Genomic DNA, 17,813 nt, shown 5'->3' on the forward strand with positions numbered 1-17,813 from the left:
TTCCTCTCCTTCCTCTCCTTCCTCTCCTTCCTCCCTCCCTGTCCAGGGAAGCAGGTTACGAGGCTGGTGGGGGGTAGTGGGGGCTGTGGCTGTGCAGGACCTCTACAAAGTGTTTCCACAGAATTCTTCGGGTTGGAGTAGATTTCCAAGATCCAATCCAACCGTTGTGGGAACAAGAACAAAAACCTGGTGGTTCCATCACTGTCAGATTGCGTGGTGTGGTTGGGGCAGCAGAGGGGCAGCTCCTGTCTCTGCTCTGGGGACCATGGAGCTGTGCCAGGGAGGGTTGGAGAGCAGGAAAGGTTCTGCCCCAGAGGGTGCTGGCACTGCCCCGAGGCTGTGGGGGCTCCAGGAGCTGCCAGGGATGCCCAGGCTGGGATTGCTGGGGGTGTGTGCAGGGCCAGGAGCTGGATCCACCATCCCTGGGGTCCCTTCCAGCCCAGGAGAGCCCGTGATTCTTTGGTAATTGCTGGGCTTTTGTGCCTTGCAGCAACAGGACAAGACCTCGTCCAACCTGCACGAGGCTGCGTCGGACTGCGTGTGCTCGGCCCTGTACGCCATCGAGAACGTGGAGACCAACCTGCCCCTGGCCCTGCAGCTGTTCCAGGGCGTGCTCACCCTCGAGAGTGCCTATCACATGGCTGTGGCACGGGAGGACCTGGACAAGTGAGGGACAGGGACCTGCGCTGTGGCCGGGGAGGACGGAGCTGGTGCCTCGTCAGCCTCCAAGCCGAGATACCGGCGCCAGGAGCGTCGCGGTGCCGGGGGCTCTGGGGCCGTGGGGTCACACCCAAACCCTGGGGGCTGGGCTGGAGCAGTGCCCTCACATCTGGCACTGGGCTTTTGGAGAAGTTTGAGATTTCAGCAGATCTGTTTGTCGGAACCCAGTGTTTGCACCCACTTCCGCGGCTGAAGCGTCTCCCAGCTGCTGACAAAGCAGAAGTTGGGGTTTCTCGCTCTGCCCAAGGCTCCGGGCACGTTTTGGCCCTGCCCTGCCCCTCGCTGGGGTGAAGCCCGTGAGGCTGATCCCACTCTTGTCCCTCTGCAGGGTGCTCAACTACTGCCGTGTGTTCACCGAGCTGTGCGAGACCTTCCTGGACAAGATCGTGTGCACGCCGGGCCAGGGCCTGGGCGACCTGCGCACGCTGGAGCTGCTGCTCATCTGCGCTGGGCACCCGCAGTACGAGGTGAGCGGGGCAGCCGTGCCGCACAGCCCCGAGCTGCTGCCTCTGCAGCTCCTCTCTGCGCTCCTGGCCAGGGCTCGGGCTTCGTGTTTCCTTCCTGGGAGTCTGGGATTGCCAGCACAGCTCCGGAACCCCCGTTAGTGCTTTCCCACGTGTGAAAATCCAGCTCAGGGGGGATTTGTGGCTCCGGGGAATTCTGCCCTGTGAGCGACTGAAATGCCGGTTCCATCAAAGCTCCCACCCGCCGGCCTTGGGAGCAGAACTTGTCGTTGTTGTGGTCTCTTTTTCATCCTCTATTCCTTGTCCTTTTCCCAAACCGTTAATTAAGTGCCAGAAGCTGATCCCCGCCTGGCTGGTTTGCTGTGGGAGGTGCAGGCTGGCTGTGCTCCAGCAGGCCCCAAGCACTCCCCGGGGTCCCTGGGAGCCTTTTCCTTCCTTCCCAGGTCTGCTCAGCCCAGGTTTCCTTGGCCGTGACTTCATCCTGTGCCATCAGTGCCGAGGGCACCTGGAGCTCTGCTCCTGACCAAATCTGCACTCGTGGTTTTTGTGCAATAAGCACACGATAGATGAAAGAACCCAGCGCAGAGGGGCTGCGTCCACTTCATCCTGAGCTGCTCCCAGAGCCACCGGCCCCACTTTGGGCTTGTTCTGGGCCAGAGAGGCTTTGGCTACCAAGGGCTGGGGAAGATCTTCAGGGCCACTGGGGGGTCCCAAGCACTTTGTTAAGTGACAGGCAGAGAAATCAGTGGGTCTGGGGGAGCCAGTCCCCGTGTCACCACTGTGTGACACAGCAGCTGTGACACAGATCCGTGGTGCTGGCACCCAGGGAGGGCTTCATCGGGTCCAGTGACAGAGTGGGGGAAAAATGTTTGGCTGGTAACAAAATGCTGGATTTTCCTTTCCTAACAGGTGGTAGAAATTTCCTTTAACTTCTGGTACAGACTGGGAGAGCACCTGTACAAGACGGACGATGCTGTGATCCACAGCATCTTCAAAGCCTACATCCAGCGGCTGCTGCACGCGCTGGCCCGGCACTGCCAGCTCGACTCCGACCATGTAAGGTCCCTGTGGAGCAGCCAGGGCACTGGGATGTGTGTGTGTGCACTGGGATGTGTGTGTGTGTCCCTATGGAGCAGCCAGGGCACTGGGATGTGTGTGTGTGCACTGGGATGTGTGTGTGTGCACTGGGGTGTGTGTGTGTGTGCACTGGGGTGTGTGTGTGTGTGTGCACTGGGATGTGTGTGTGTGCACTGGGATGTGTGTTCCTATGGAACAGCTGGGCACTGGGATGTGTGTGTGTGTGTGTGCACTGGGATGTGTGTGTGTGTGTGCACTGGGATGTGTGTGTGTGTGCACTGGGATGTGTGTGTGTGTGCACTGGGATGTGTGTGTGTGTGCACTGGGGTGTGTGTGTGTGTGCACTGGGGTGTGTGTGTGTGTGCACTGGTGTGTGTGTGTGCACTGGTGTGTGTGTGTGTGCACTGGTGTGTGTGTGTGTGTGCACTGGTGTGTGTGTGTGTGTGCACTGGTGTGTGTGTGTGTGTGCACTGGGATGTGTGTGTGTGTGTGCACTGGGATGTGTGTGTGTGTCCCTATGGAACAGCTGGGCACTGGGATGTGTGTGTGTCCCTATGGAGCAGCCAGGGCACTGGGATGTGTGTGTGTGCACTGGGATGTGTGTTCCTATGGAACAGCTGGGCACTGGGATGTGTGTGTGTGTGCACTGGTGTGTGTGTGTGTGCACTGGTGTGTGTGTGTGTGTGCACTGGTGTGTGTGTGTGTGCACTGGTGTGTGTGTGTGTGCACTGGTGTGTGTGTGTGTGTGCACTGGTGTGTGTGTGTGTGTGCACTGGGATGTGTGTGTGTGTGCACTGGTGTGTGTGTGTGTGCACTGGTGTGTGTGTGTGTGTGTGCACTGGTGTGTGTGTGTGTGCACTGGTGTGTGTGTGTGTGCACTGGTGTGTGTGTGTGTGTGCACTGGGGTGTGTGTGTGTGTGCACTGGTGTGTGTGTGTGTGTGTGCACTGGTGTGTGTGTGTGCACTGGTGTGTGTGTGTGTGCACTGGGATGTGTGTGTGTCCCTATGGAACAGCTGGGCATTGGGATGTGTGTGTGTGTGCACTGGGATGTGTGTGTGTGTGCACTGGTGTGTGTGTGTGCACTGGTGTGTGTGTGTGCACTGGGATGTGTGTGTGTGTGCACTGGTGTGTGTGTGTGCACTGGGATGTGTGTGTGTGCACTGGGATGTGTGTGTGTGTGTGCACTGGTGTGTGTGTGTGTGTGCACTGGTGTGTGTGTGTGTGCACTGGTGTGTGTGTGTGTGTGTGCACTGGTGTGTGTGTGTGTGTGCACTGGTGTGTGTGTGTGTGTGTGCACTGGTGTGTGTGTGTGTGTGCACTGGTGTGTGTGTGTGTGTGCACTGGTGTGTGTGTGTGTGCACTGGTGTGTGTGTGTGTGCACTGGTGTGTGTGTGTGTGTGCACTGGTGTGTGTGTGTGTGTGCACTGGTGTGTGTGTGTGTGCACTGGTGTGTGTGTGTGTGCACTGGTGTGTGTGTGTGTGCACTGGTGTGTGTGTGTGTGCACTGGTGTGTGTGTGTGTGCACTGGGATGTGTGTGTGTGTGCACTGGTGTGTGTGTGTGTGCACTGGTGTGTGTGTGTGTGCACTGGTGTGTGTGTGTGTGCACTGGTGTGTGTGTGTGTGCACTGGTGTGTGTGTGTGTGTGTGCACTGGTGTGTGTGTGTGTGCACTGGTGTGTGTGTGTGTGTGCACTGGGATGTGTGTGTGTGCACTGGGATGTGTGTTCCTATGGAGCAGCCAGGGCACTGGGATGTGTGTGTGTGCACTGGGATGTGTGTGTGTGTGCACTGGGATGTGTGTGTGTGCACTGGTGTGTGTGTGTGTGCACTGGTGTGTGTGTGTGTGTGTGCACTGGTGTGTGTGTGTGTGTGCACTGGTGTGTGTGTGTGTGTGCACTGGTGTGTGTGTGTGTGTGCACTGGTGTGTGTGTGTGTGCACTGGTGTGTGTGTGTGTGTGCACTGGTGTGTGTGTGTGTGTGCACTGGTGTGTGTGTGTGTGCACTGGTGTGTGTGTGTGTGCACTGGTGTGTGTGTGTGTGCACTGGTGTGTGTGTGTGTGTGCACTGGTGTGTGTGTGTGTGTGTGTGCACTGGTGTGTGTGTGTGTGCACTGGTGTGTGTGTGTGCACTGGTGTGTGTGTGTGTGTGCACTGGTGTGTGTGTGTGTGCACTGGTGTGTGTGTGTGTGCACTGGTGTGTGTGTGTGTGCACTGGTGTGTGTGTGTGTGTGCACTGGTGTGTGTGTGTGCACTGGTGTGTGTGTGTGTGTGCACTGGTGTGTGTGTGTGTGTGCACTGGTGTGTGTGTGTGTGTGCACTGGTGTGTGTGTGTGTGTGCACTGGTGTGTGTGTGTGTGTGTGCACTGGTGTGTGTGTGTGTGTGCACTGGGATGTGTGTGTGTGCACTGGAGTGTGTGTGTGTGTGCACTGGTGTGTGTGTGTGTGTGCACTGGTGTGTGTGTGTGTGTGCACTGGTGTGTGTGTGTGTGTGCACTGGTGTGTGTGTGTGTGCACTGGTGTGTGTGTGTGTGCACTGGTGTGTGTGTGTGTGTGCACTGGTGTGTGTGTGTGTGCACTGGTGTGTGTGTGTGTGTGCACTGGTGTGTGTGTGTGTGTGTGCACTGGTGTGTGTGTGTGTGTGCACTGGTGTGTGTGTGTGTGCACTGGTGTGTGTGTGTGTGCACTGGTGTGTGTGTGTGTGTGCACTGGTGTGTGTGTGTGTGTGCACTGGTGTGTGTGTGTGTGCACTGGTGTGTGTGTGTGTGTGCACTGGTGTGTGTGTGTGTGTGCACTGGTGTGTGTGTGTGTGTGCACTGGTGTGTGTGTGTGTGTGTGTGTGTGCACTGGTGTGTGTGTGTGTGTGCACTGGTGTGTGTGTGTGTGTGCACTGGTGTGTGTGTGTGTGTGTGCACTGGTGTGTGTGTGTGTGTGCACTGGTGTGTGTGTGTGTGTGCACTGGTGTGTGTGTGTGTGCACTGGTGTGTGTGTGTGTGTGCACTGGTGTGTGTGTGTGTGTGCACTGGTGTGTGTGTGTGTGTGCACTGGTGTGTGTGTGTGTGTGCACTGGTGTGTGTGTGTGTGCACTGGTGTGTGTGTGTGTGTGTGCACTGGTGTGTGTGTGTGTGTGCACTGGTGTGTGTGTGTGTGTGTGCACTGGTGTGTGTGTGTGTGTGCACTGGTGTGTGTGTGTGTGTGCACTGGTGTGTGTGTGTGTGCACTGGTGTGTGTGTGTGTGCACTGGTGTGTGTGTGTGTGTGCACTGGTGTGTGTGTGTGTGTGCACTGGTGTGTGTGTGTGTGTGTGCACTGGTGTGTGTGTGTGTGTGTGCACTGGTGTGTGTGTGTGTGTGCACTGGTGTGTGTGTGTGTGTGCACTGGTGTGTGTGTGTGTGCACTGGTGTGTGTGTGTGTGTGCACTGGTGTGTGTGTGTGTGTGCACTGGTGTGTGTGTGTGTGTGCACTGGTGTGTGTGTGTGTGTGCACTGGGATGTGTGTGTGTGTGCACTGGTGTGTGTGTGTGTGCACTGGTGTGTGTGTGTGTGTGCACTGGTGTGTGTGTGTGTGCACTGGTGTGTGTGTGTGTGCACTGGTGTGTGTGTGTGTGTGCACTGGTGTGTGTGTGTGTGCACTGGTGTGTGTGTGTGTGTGTGCACTGGTGTGTGTGTGTGTGCACTGGTGTGTGTGTGTGTGTGCACTGGTGTGTGTGTGTGTGCACTGGTGTGTGTGTGTGTGCACTGGTGTGTGTGTGTGTGTGCACTGGTGTGTGTGTGTGTGCACTGGTGTGTGTGTGTGTGCACTGGTGTGTGTGTGTGTGCACTGGTGTGTGTGTGTGTGCACTGGTGTGTGTGTGTGTGCACTGGTGTGTGTGTGTGTGTGCACTGGTGTGTGTGTGTGTGCACTGGTGTGTGTGTGTGTGCACTGGTGTGTGTGTGTGTGTGCACTGGTGTGTGTGTGTGTGCACTGGTGTGTGTGTGTGTGCACTGGTGTGTGTGTGTGTGTGCACTGGTGTGTGTGTGTGTGTGCACTGGTGTGTGTGTGTGTGCACTGGTGTGTGTGTGTGTGTGCACTGGGATGTGTGTGTGTGTGTGCACTGGTGTGTGTGTGTGTGTGCACTGGTGTGTGTGTGTGTGTGCACTGGTGTGTGTGTGTGTGCACTGGTGTGTGTGTGTGTGTGCACTGGTGTGTGTGTGTGTGCACTGGTGTGTGTGTGTGTGTGCACTGGTGTGTGTGTGTGTGTGCACTGGTGTGTGTGTGTGTGTGCACTGGTGTGTGTGTGTGTGTGCACTGGTGTGTGTGTGTGTGTGCACTGGTGTGTGTGTGTGTGTGCACTGGTGTGTGTGTGTGTGCACTGGTGTGTGTGTGTGTGTGTGTGCACTGGTGTGTGTGTGTGTGCACTGGTGTGTGTGTGTGTGTGCACTGGTGTGTGTGTGTGTGTGTGCACTGGTGTGTGTGTGTGTGCACTGGTGTGTGTGTGTGCACTGGTGTGTGTGTGTGTGCACTGGTGTGTGTGTGTGCACTGGTGTGTGTGTGTGTGCACTGGTGTGTGTGTGTGTGTGCACTGGTGTGTGTGTGTGTGTGCACTGGTGTGTGTGTGTGTGTGCACTGGTGTGTGTGTGTGTGTGTGCACTGGTGTGTGTGTGTGTGTGCACTGGTGTGTGTGTGTGTGCACTGGTGTGTGTGTGTGTGTGTGTGCACTGGTGTGTGTGTGTGTGTGCACTGGTGTGTGTGTGTGTGTGCACTGGTGTGTGTGTGTGTGTGCACTGGTGTGTGTGTGTGTGCACTGGTGTGTGTGTGTGTGCACTGGTGTGTGTGTGTGTGTGCACTGGTGTGTGTGTGTGTGTGTGCACTGGTGTGTGTGTGTGCACTGGTGTGTGTGTGTGTCCTGGTGTGTGTGTGTCCCTGTGACACAGCTGTGCACTGGTGTGTGTGTGTGTGTCCTGGTGTGTGTGTGTGTGCACTGGTGTGTGTGTGTGTGCACTGGTGTGTGTGTGTCCCTGTGACACAGCTGTGCACTGGTGTGTGTGTGTGTGTCCTGGTGTGTGTGTGTCCCCCTGTGACACAGCTGTGCACTGGTGTGTGTGTGTGTGCACTGGTGTGTGTGTGTCCCTGTGACACAGCTGTGCACTGGTGTGTGTGTGTGTGCACTGGTGTGTGTGTGTGTCCTGGTGTGTGTGTCCCTGTGACACAGCTGTGCACTGGTGTGTGTGTGTCCCTGTGACACAGCTGTGCACTGGGGTGTGTGTGTGTGTCCTGGTGTGTGTGTGTCCCTGTGACACAGCTGTGCACTGGTGTGTGTGTGTGTGCACTGGTGTGTGTGTGTCCCTGTGACACAGCTGTGCACTGGTGTGTGTGTGTCCCTGTGACACAGCTGTGCACTGGGGTGTGTGTGTGTGCACTGGTGTGTGTGTGTCCCTGTGACACAGCTGTGTTTCCCTGCTGGAGACAGTTTTCCTGTTGTTTCCCTGCAGTCTGGGATGGTTTATTCTCCCCATCCCGTCCCTTCCCCTGCCGTCCCTCACTCCTCTGGGCAGGAGCGTGTGCTCAGGCTGCTCTCCCTGCTCGCCTGCTGTGGGGCGGGAGGCAGGAATGCTGGATCCCAAAGCAGGATCGCTGTTGTTCCCTGGGTGTGCCTGAATGGGAGCTCAGTTCCCCTGTGCTGCCCCTCAGGAGGGAGTCCCGGAGGAGACCGACGACTTCGGCGAGTTCCGGATGCGCGTCTCGGACCTGGTGAAGGACCTGATCTTCCTGGTGGGCTCCGTGGAGTGTTTTGCTCAGGTGGGTTTGTGGGAGTGCAGCGAGCTGCCAGGGGAGGTCACCCAGCCCTGCTGGCCTTTGGGACCGGAGGAGGTCACGCACATCTGGTGTGGTGGGAGCAGCAGAACAGGGGACATCGGGAGCTTTCTGACCTTCTGGGGAAGCTGCTGTGGTCCCACAGTGTCAGGGTGGCCTGTGGAGTGTGGGCTTCCTGCACACCCCCAGCTGGGGCAGGACTTTGGGGGTGAGACGGGTGAGGAGTGGGAGTTTGGGGATGGGAGGTGTCAGGAACAGGCCCTGGGGGCAGGGCTGGTGACGGGGGCTCGTGGCCCCTTGGTGACCGTCCTGTCCCGCAGCTCTACGCGACGCTCAAGGATGGGAACCCGCCCTGGGAGGTGACGGAAGCCGTGCTCTTCATCATGGCCTCCATCGCCAAGAGCGTCGACCAGTGAGTGCTGCCCGTGTCCAGGGGACCTGGGGGGCCAGGGCTGCTCCTGTGTGACACAGACACCACAGACACCCCACTCCTGTGTGACACAGACACCCCACTCCTGTGTGACACAAACACCCCACTCCTGTGTGACACAGACACCCCACTCCTGTGTGACACAAACACCCCACTCCTGTGTGACACAGACACCACAGACACCCCACTCCTGTGTGACACAGACACCACAAACACCCCACTCCTGTGTGACACAGACACCACAGACACCCCACTCCTGTGTGACACAGACACCACAAACACCCCACTCCTGTGTGACACAGACACCACAAACACCCCACTCCTGTGTGACACAGACACCACAGACACCCCACTCCTGTGACACAAACACCCCACTCCTGTGTGACACAGACACCACAGACACCCCACTCCTGTGTGACACAAACACCCCACTCCTGTGTGACACAGACACCACAGACACCCCACTCCTGTGTGACACAGACACCACAGACACCCCACTCCTGTGTGACACAGACACCCCACTCCTGTGTGACACAAACACCCCACTCCTGTGTGACACAAACACCCCACTCCTGTGTGACACAGACACCCCACTCCTGTGTGACACAAACACCACAGACACCCCACTCCTGTGTGACACAAACACCCCACTCCTGTGTGACACAGACACCACAGACACCCCACTCCTGTGTGACACAGACACCCCACTCCTGTGTGACACAGACACCCCACTCCTGTGTGACACAGACACCACAGACACCCCACTCCTGTGTGACACAGACACCCCACTCCTGTGTGACACAAACACCCCACTCCTGTGTGACACAGACACCCCACTCCTGTGTGACACAAACACCACAGACACCCCACTCCTGTGTGACACAGACACCACAGACACCCCACTCCTGTGTGACACAGACACCACAGACACCCCACTCCTGTGTGACACAGACACCACAGACACCCCACTCCTGCGTGACACAGACACCACAGACACCCCACTCCTGTGTGACACAGACACCACAGACACCCCACTCCTGTGTGACACAGACACCACAGACACCCCACTCCTGTGTGACACAAACACCCCACTCCTGTGTGACACAAACACCCCACTCCTGTGTGACACAGACACCACAGACACCCCACTCCTGTGTGACACAAACACCACAGACACCCCACTCCTGTGTGACACAGACACCACAGACACCCCACTCCTGTGTGACACAGACACCACAGACACCCCACTCCTGTGTGACACAGACACCACAGACACCCCACTCCTGTGTGACACAAACACCCCACTCCTGTGTGACACAGACACCACAGACACCCCACTCCTGTGTGACACAAACACCACAGACACCCCACTCCTGTGTGACACAGACACCACAGACACCCCAAGGACATTCCCAGCCCTGGAAGTGCCCAAGGCCAGGTTGGACCAGGCTTGGAACAACCTGGGACATGGGAGGTGTCCCTGCCCATGGCAGGGGTGGCACTGGAGAGGCTTTGAGGTCAGTTCTCACCCAGACCATCCATTGGGGATCCTTCCACATCCAGGTGGAGTTCTCCTGGGTATCTTTAGGGAAGGTTAAGTCACTGGAAGTGTGTTTCCTCCTGTCTTAGTGACAGTGGAGACATGGACAGGTGACATCCAGGGTGGTGAGCCCACAGCGAGTCCTGTGCACTGCCTGCAGTGGGACAACCCAGCTGACCTTCCCTGGCCTTGGAGTGCTGTCCCTCCCACCCCTGGGACACGGTGATCCCCATCCCTCCTTTCTCTGGGAGGCTGTGATTGCCGTCACTCCTTTTCCCAAGGAGGCTGGTGACACCATCTGACACCATCCCTCCCCTCCCTGTGAGGCTGGGAATCCCATCCCCCTGCTCCCAGGTGCCTGGAGGAGTCACCTCAGTCCCTTCACAGCCAGCAGCTCCTGGTGTCCGTGTTGAGGCTGCTCCTGCGTGTTTCCCAGTGTCCTGTTCCCAGGAGCTGGGAGCTCCGGGAGCTCTGTCCCCAGCAGCCCGTCCCGGGAGGCTCCAGCCTGGGATCACCCCATCACACCCTCCCAGCCCGGAGCAGGCGGTCCCAGATAAGGAACCCCCGGTTCTTGTGTCCCCCGGTAGCGGTGGGGCTGTCCCTGGAGGTGTTCAGTGTTCCCTGTCTGCTCCCTGCCATGTCCGTGGGGCTGAGCCCCCTCCTCACAGGGACTCCTGTCTCCTTCCACGTGTCCTGCCCAGCAGTGGGTCCTGGTTCCAGCAGTGGGTCCTGGTTCCAGCAGTGGGTCTGGGTTCCCGCAGTGGGTCTGGGTTCCAGCAGTGGGTCCTGGTTCCAGCAGTGGGTCCTGGTTCCAGCAGTGGGTCCTGATTCCAGCAGTGGGTCCTGGTTCCCGCAGTGGGTCCTGGTTCCAGCAGTGGGTCCTGCCCAGCAGTGGGTCTGGGTTCCAGCAGTGGGTCCGGGTTCCCGCAGTGGGTCCTGGTTCCAGCAGTGGGTCCTGGTTCCAGCAGTGGGTCCTGGTTCCAGCAGTGGGTCCGGGTTCCCGCAGTGGGTCCTGGTTCCAGCAGTGGGTCTGGGTTCCAGCAGTGGGTCCTGTCCAGCAGTGGGTCTGGGTTCCAGCAGTGGGTCTGGGTTCCCGCAGTGGGTCCTGTCCCGCAGTGGGTCCTGGTTCCAGCAGTGGGTCCGGGTTCCCGCAGTGGGTCCTGGTTCCAGCAGTGGGTCCGGGTTCCCACAGTGGGTCCTGGTTCCAGCAGTGGGTCCGGGTTCCCACAGTGGGTCCGGGTTCCAGCAGTGGGTCCGGGTTCCCGCAGTGGGTCCGGGTTCCAGCAGTGGGTCCTGGTTCCCGCAGTGGGTCCTGGTTCCCGCAGTGGGTCCTGGTTCCAGCAGTGGGTCCGGGTTCCCGCAGTGGGTCCTGGTTCCCGCAGTGGGTCCTGGTTCCCGCAGTGGGTCCTGGTTCCAGCAGTGGGTCCGGGTTCCCACAGTGGGTCTGGGTTCCCACAGTGGGTCCGGGTTCCAGCAGTGGGTCCGGGTTCCCGCAGTGGGTCCGGGTTCCAGCAGTGGGTCCTGGTTCCCGCAGTGGGTCCTGGTTCCCGCAGTGGGTCCTGGTTCCAGCAGTGGGTCCTGGTTCCAGCAGTGGGTCCGGGTTCCCGCAGTGGGTCCTGGTTCCCGCAGTGGGTCCAGCCCAGCAGTGGGTCCTGCCCAGCAGTGGGTCCGGGTTCCCGCAGTGGGTCCGGGTTCCGGCAGTGGGTCCAGCCCAGCAGTGGGTCCGGGTTCCAGCAGTGGGTCCGGGTTCCCGCAGTGGGTCCGGGTTCCGGCTCTGGCGGCCCCGAGCGGGGCGCTCCGGGGCTGAGCCCAGCGTGTCCCGCAGGGAGAACAACCCGACGCTGGTGGAGGTGCTGGAGGGCGTGGTGCGGCTGCCCGAGTCGGTGCACACGGCCGTGCGCTACACCAGCATCGAGCTGGTGGGTGAGATGAGCGAGGTGGTGGACAGGAACCCGCAGTTCCTGGGTGAGTCCCGTGACCCCCTGTGATCCCTCATGACCCCCCTGTGACCCCTCATGACCCCCCCATGACCCCCCGTGACCCCCCGTGACCCCCTGTGACCCCTCATGACCCCTCTGTGACCCCCTGTGACCCCTGTGTCCCCCCATGACCCCCTGTGTCTCCCCATGACCCCCGTGACCCCCCATGTCCCCCCATGACCCCCCATGACCCCCATGACCCCCTGTGACCCCCCCTGTGTCCCCCCATGACCCCCCATGACCCCCATGACCCCCCATGACCCCCCGTGACCCCCCATGTCCCCCCATGACCCCCCGTGACTCCCCTGTGTCCCCCTGTGACTCCCCCGTGTCCCCCCATGACCCCCCTATGACCCCCCTATGACCCCCCGTGACCCCCATGTCCCCCCATGACCCCCCTATGACCCCCCATGTCCCCCCATGACCCCCCGTGACCCCCCATGACCCCCCCATGTCCCCCCATGACCCCCCATGTCCCCCCATGACCCCCCGTGACCCCCGTGCCCCCCCATGCCCCCTGTCCCCGTGTCCCCGCAGATCCCGTGCTGGGTTACCTGATGAAGGGGCTCTGTGACCGGCGCCTGGCGTCGGCCGCGGCCAAGGCCATCCACAACATCTGCTCCGTGTGCCGGGACCACATGGCCCAGCACTTCTCGGGGCTGCTGGAGATCGCCCGCGCCCTCGACTCCTTCGCCCTGTCACCCGAGGCCGCCGTGGGGCTGCTCAAGGGTGGGGATCCCTGGGGTCTGGGGGTGTCTGGGGGGTCTGGGGGGGTCTGTGGGGTCTGGGGGGATCCCTGGGGTCTGGGGCTGTCCCTGGGGTCTGGGGGGTTCTGTGGGGTCTGGGGGTGTCCCTGGGGTCTGGGGGGATCCCTGGGGTCTGGGGGGATCCCTGGGGTCTGGGGGTGTCCCTGGGGTCTGGGGGGATCCCTGGGGTCTGGGGGTGTCCCTGGGGTCTGGGGGTGTCCGTGGGGTCTGGGGGGATCCCTGGGGTCTGGGGGGATCCCTGGGGTCTGGGGGTGTCCCTGGGGGCTGGGGGTGTCCCTGGGGTCTGGGGGGGTCCCTGGGGTCTGGGGGTGTCCCTGGGGGCTGGGGGGGTGCCTGGGGTCTGGGGGCAGCCCTGGGGTCTGGGGGGATCCCTGGGGTCTGGGGGTGTCCGTGGGGTCTGGGGGGATCCCTGGGGTCTGGGGGTGTCTGGGGGGTCTGGGGGTGTCCCTGGGGTCTGGGGGTGTCCGTGGGGTCTGGGGGTGTCCGTGGGGTCTGGGGGTGTCCCTGGGGTCTGGGGGTGTCCGTGGGGTCTGGGGGTGTCCCTGGGGTCTGGGGGTGTCTGTGGGGTCTGGGGGGATCCCTGGGGTCTGGGGGGATCCCTGGGGTCTGGGGGTGTCCCTGGGGTCTGGGGGTGTCCGTGGGGTCTGGGGGTGTCTGTGGGGTCTGGGGGGATCCCTGGGGTCTGGGGGTGTCCGTGGGGTCTGGGGGTGTCCCTGGGGTCTGTGGGATCCGATCTGTGGGATCTGCCAGGGTATCCATGGAAACCACGGGGGTATCTATGGGAACTGCTGGGGTGTCGTGGGAGCTGCTCCCCAGGGTGCTGAGCCCCATTCTCACGGGGTCTGTCCCAGCCCCGAGCCCCGTTCCACGTGCAGAGTGTCCTCAGGAGATCTCCTGGGGCTGGAGGCACAAGGAGATCCTGGGTTGGTGCCTGTCCCCGTCCCTGAGACGGCTCGGGGACTGTCCCGGGCTGGCTGTAGGTAGGAAGAACACGTGGGAAATGTTGAGAGCCAGGCTGGCACTGGGTCACTGCTCCATCCAAACTCTGGCAATAACCTGCTGGACTCAGAGGGGGGAAATTTGTGAGTATTGGTCATTTTAGAGAGTTTGGGCTCAAGAGTAGAGATTTTTAACTCCAGTGTACGCTTGGAGTGTTGGTACCTCACTGGACAATTCGGCACCGTGAATCTCTTCAGCCACGGGGATAAGGATTGCCAGGGAATTGCAGCGCTGCTGGAGCCGGTGCTCCCAGCGCCCCGGATTCCCTGCAGTCGTGTGGGGAGACAGAGCTGCCCTGGTTCTGCCAGAGGCTTTTAGAGCAAGCCAGCAGCTGGGTCAGCAAGGCAGGGAGGGTTTCCCTGGGGGGGTGGCACCACAGCCAGAGCTGGGCCAGAGCTGGGCAGTGCCAGAGCTGGGCTGGGCCAGAGCTGGGCAGTGCCAGAGCTGGGCAGTGCCAGAGCTGGGCCAGAGCTGGGCAGTGCCAGAGCTGGGCAGTGCCAGAGCTGGGCCAGAGCTGGGCAGTGCCAGAGCTGGGCAGTGCCAGAGCTGGGCAATCCCAGAGCTGGGCAATCCCAGAGCTGGGCAGTGCCAGAGCTGGGCCAGAGCTGGGCAGTGCCAGAGCTGGGCAGTGCCAGAGCTGGGCTGGGCCAGAGCTGGGCTGTGCCAGAGCTGGGCAGTGCCAGAGCTGGGCAGTGCCAGAGCTGGGCTGGGCCAGAGCTGGGCTGTGCCAGAGCTGGGCCAGAGCTGGGCAGTGCCAGAGCTGGGCAGTGCCAGAGCTGGGCAGTGCCAGAGCTGGGCCAGAGCTGGGCAGTGCCAGAGCTGGGCAGTGCCAGAGCTGGGCAGTGCCAGAGCTGGGCAGTGCCAGAGCTGGGCTGTGCCAGAGCTGGGCTGGGCCAGAGCTGGGCTGTGCCAGAGCTGGGCAGTGCCAGAGCTGGGCAGTGCCAGAGCTGGGCTGGGCCAGAGCTGGGCAGTGCCAGAGCTGGGCAGTGCCAGAGCTGGGCTGTGCCAGAGCTGGGCTGTGCCAGAGCTGGGCTGGGCCAGAGCTGGGCAGTGCCAGAGCTGGGCAATCCCAGAGCTGGGCAATCCCAGAGCTGGGCAGTGCCAGAGCTGGGCTGTGCCAGAGCTGGGCTGTGCCAGAGCTGGGCTGGGCCAGAGCTGGGCTGTGCCAGAGCTGGGCTGTGCCAGAGCTGGGCAATCCCAGAGCTGGGCAATCCCAGAGCTGTGCCAGAGCTGGGCAGTGCCAGAGCTGGGCAGTGCCAGAGCTGGGCTGTGCCAGAGCTGGGCAGTGCCAGAGCTGGGCAGTGCCAGAGCTGGGCTGTGCCAGAGCTGGGCAGTGCCAGAGCTGGGCTGTGCCAGAGCTGGGCAGTGCCAGAGCTGGGCTGTGCCAGAGCTGGGCAGTGCCAGAGCTGGGCAGTGCCAGAGCTGGGCTGTGCCAGAGCTGGGCTGTGCCAGAGCTGGGCAATCCCAGGGGTGGGGCAGGGCTGGGCAGTGCCAGAGCTGGGCAGTGCCAGAGCTGGGCTGTGCCAGAGCTGGGCTGTGCCAGAGCTGTGCCAGAGCTGGGCAGTGCCAGAGCTGGGCAGTGCCAGAGCTGGGCTGTGCCAGAGCTGGGCTGTGCCAGAGCTGGGCTGTGCCAGAGCTGGGCTGTGCCAGAGCTGGGCAATCCCAGAGCTGGGCTGTGCCAGAGCTGGGCTGTGCCAGAGCTGGGCAGTGCCAGAGCTGGGCAGTGCCAGAGCTGGGCAATCCCAGAGCTGGGCTGTGCCAGAGCTGGGCAGTGGGAGTGGGAGCAGCTCAGCACTCCTCGTGTTCCATGGCTGGGAACCCTGCAGTGCCCTCACTGGAGCTGCCCAGGATCTCATGGTGCTGCTGGCCGGGGACAGGGACGCTGGGGACACACGGTGGCCCAGATGTGCTTGTGGCATCCACTGGCCTCATGTCCCTCGTTGCTCCCTGCTGGGACTCGAAGTGTTTTGGTGTCTGGTTCAAGCAGAGCTGTGGGCAGACTCTCCCAGGCCCTGCCCTTGTCCCACAGCCATTCCATCTGGGAATGTCACTGCCCTCCCGCGCTCCATCCCTGTTCCTGAGCCGTGTGTGTCCTCGCAGGGACGGCGCTGGTGCTGGCCCGGCTGCCCCTGGAGAAGATCTCCGAGTGCCTGAGCGAGCTCTGTGCCGTGCAGGTGCTGGCTCTCAAGAAGGTGTGTCTGGGTGGAGGGGACAGCAGGGGACAGTGGGGACAGTGGGGACAGTGGGGACAGTGGGAACAGTGGCCAGGCCCCAGCCCTGCTACAGCAGCTGTGTCCTCAGAGCCAGGGGTGTATCCTGGGGTAATGGAATCGTTTGGGTTGGAGAAGCCCCTGGAGCCCCTTGAGTCCAATCGTTCCCCAGCGCTGCCAGGGCCACCGCTGCCCGTGTCCCCAAGGGCCACATCCACACAGCTTTCAAATCCCTCCAGGATCCTGGGCAGGGCCAGGAGGAATTTCCCCAGGATCCAGCCTGAGCCTCCCCTGGCACAGCTCGAGGCCGTTCCCTCTCGTCCTGTTCCGTGGGGACAGAGCCCAGCAGCCACACTGGACGCGGCCAGGCCTGAGCCCTCCCCTGAGTCCCGCCTGGGGAGGTGTGCTGCTGCTGGGGCTGTGTCCAGCACCACCTGTGCTCCTGAAATCCTGTCCTGCATTTTCCAGCTGCTCTCCCAGGAGCCAAGCAATGGCCTCTCCTCGGACCCCACAGTGCCCCTGGATCGACTCGCCGTCATCTTCAGGTGAGGAGGGAGCCGGGGCCCTGCTGCTCCCCCGGAGCCTCAATCTGCACCTCCTCCTCCTCCTCCCCGGCCCTTGGGGAATGGGCTGGAATCTCCGCTTCCCCGGGTTCCAGCTCCCGAGGAGCCCCCAAGCCAGCTCCCGGTCCGCTTCCCGCAGCTCCAACCCTTTTCCGTGGCTTTAGTCCCAGACCCCCCTAAAGCCTGGCTGTCCCCACAGACACACCAACCCCATCGTCGAGAACGGCCAGGTCCACCCGTGCCAAAAAGTCATTCAGGAGGTGCGTGGGAAGGGCTGGGATTTGGGGAGGGGGTTCCCAGCTGTGGGGGGAGCTGGGCTGTGGGACAGTCGCAGTCCCTGGCTGCCCAGGGCTGCACGGGAGGGGAGCTGTGCAGCACGCCGCTGTCCCTCCTGGAAGCGGGGGTTGGGGTGTCCAGGGGGAATTTGAGGCTCCAAGCCTCGGGAAGGGGCCCTGGCTCTGGGAACGTCCCACGTCTTTGGTTTCCCTGCCCGTGTCCCGTTTGCGCTGGAGGGGATGAGCTGCTCCAGGCTCCTCCAGAAAGCTTTTCTCCCTCACCTGCCCCCCACGCTGGGCTCGGGGTGTCCTGGGGCTCAGGTGTGTGTGTGTGTGTGTGTGGGTGGGTGTGGGTGTGGGTGTGTGTGGGTGTGGGTGTGTGTGTGTGTGTGTGACACCCCCACGCTGGGCTCGGGGTGTCCTGGGGCTCAGGTGTGTGTGTGTGTGTGTGTGTGTGTGTGTGTGTGTGTGTGTGTGACACACCCACACTGGGCTCGGGGTGTCCTGGGGCTCGGGGTGTCCCAGGCTCAGGTGTGTGTGTGTGTGTGTGTGTGTGTGTGTGTGACACCCCCACGCTGGGCTCGGGGTGTCCTGGGGCTCGGGTGTGTGTGTGTGTGTGTGTGTGTGTGTGTGTGTGTGTGTGTGTGAGACACCCCCACACTGGGCTCGGGGTGTCCTGGGGCTCAGGTGTGTGTGGGTGCGTGTGTGTGTCTGTGTGTGTGTGTGTGTGTGACACACCCACGCTGGGCTCGGGGTGTCCTGGGGCTCGGGGTGTCCCAGGCTCAGGTGTGTGTGTGTGTGTGTGTGTGTGAGTGACACACCCACGCTGGGCTCGGGGTGTCCTGGGGCTCAGGTGTGTGTGTGTGTGTGTGTGTGTGTGTGTGTGTGACACACCCACGCTGGGCTCGGGGTGTCCTGGGGCTCAGGTGTGTGTGTGTGTGTGTGTGTGTGTGTGTGTGACACACCCACACTGGGCTCGGGGTGTCCTGGGGCTCAGGTG

The 17,813-nt window shown here is 61.4% G+C and overlaps 1 protein-coding gene across 1 annotated transcript in view; it reads left to right on the top strand.

The window, feature by feature from the left end:
• Positions 1-17,813, top strand: part of TNPO3 (transportin 3) — a 41,052-nt gene that overhangs the window by 14,061 nt on the left and 9,178 nt on the right. The window contains exons 6-15 of the mRNA XM_005533415.3: positions 491-666; positions 1,049-1,187; positions 2,094-2,240; positions 7,928-8,035; positions 8,371-8,462; positions 11,846-11,985; positions 12,537-12,728; positions 15,866-15,957; positions 16,444-16,520; positions 16,738-16,798. Coding sequence (XP_005533472.2) covers positions 491-666; positions 1,049-1,187; positions 2,094-2,240; positions 7,928-8,035; positions 8,371-8,462; positions 11,846-11,985; positions 12,537-12,728; positions 15,866-15,957; positions 16,444-16,520; positions 16,738-16,798 — 1,224 coding nt within the window. The remainder of the gene's footprint in view (positions 1-490; positions 667-1,048; positions 1,188-2,093; positions 2,241-7,927; positions 8,036-8,370; positions 8,463-11,845; positions 11,986-12,536; positions 12,729-15,865; positions 15,958-16,443; positions 16,521-16,737; positions 16,799-17,813) is intronic.

The sequence above is a fragment of the Pseudopodoces humilis genome, chromosome 5 (assembly GCF_049639895.1).
Source record: "Pseudopodoces humilis isolate 2021_Gansu_Grassland_sample_001 chromosome 5, ASM4963989v1, whole genome shotgun sequence".
Lineage (NCBI taxonomy): Eukaryota > Metazoa > Chordata > Aves > Passeriformes > Paridae > Pseudopodoces > Pseudopodoces humilis.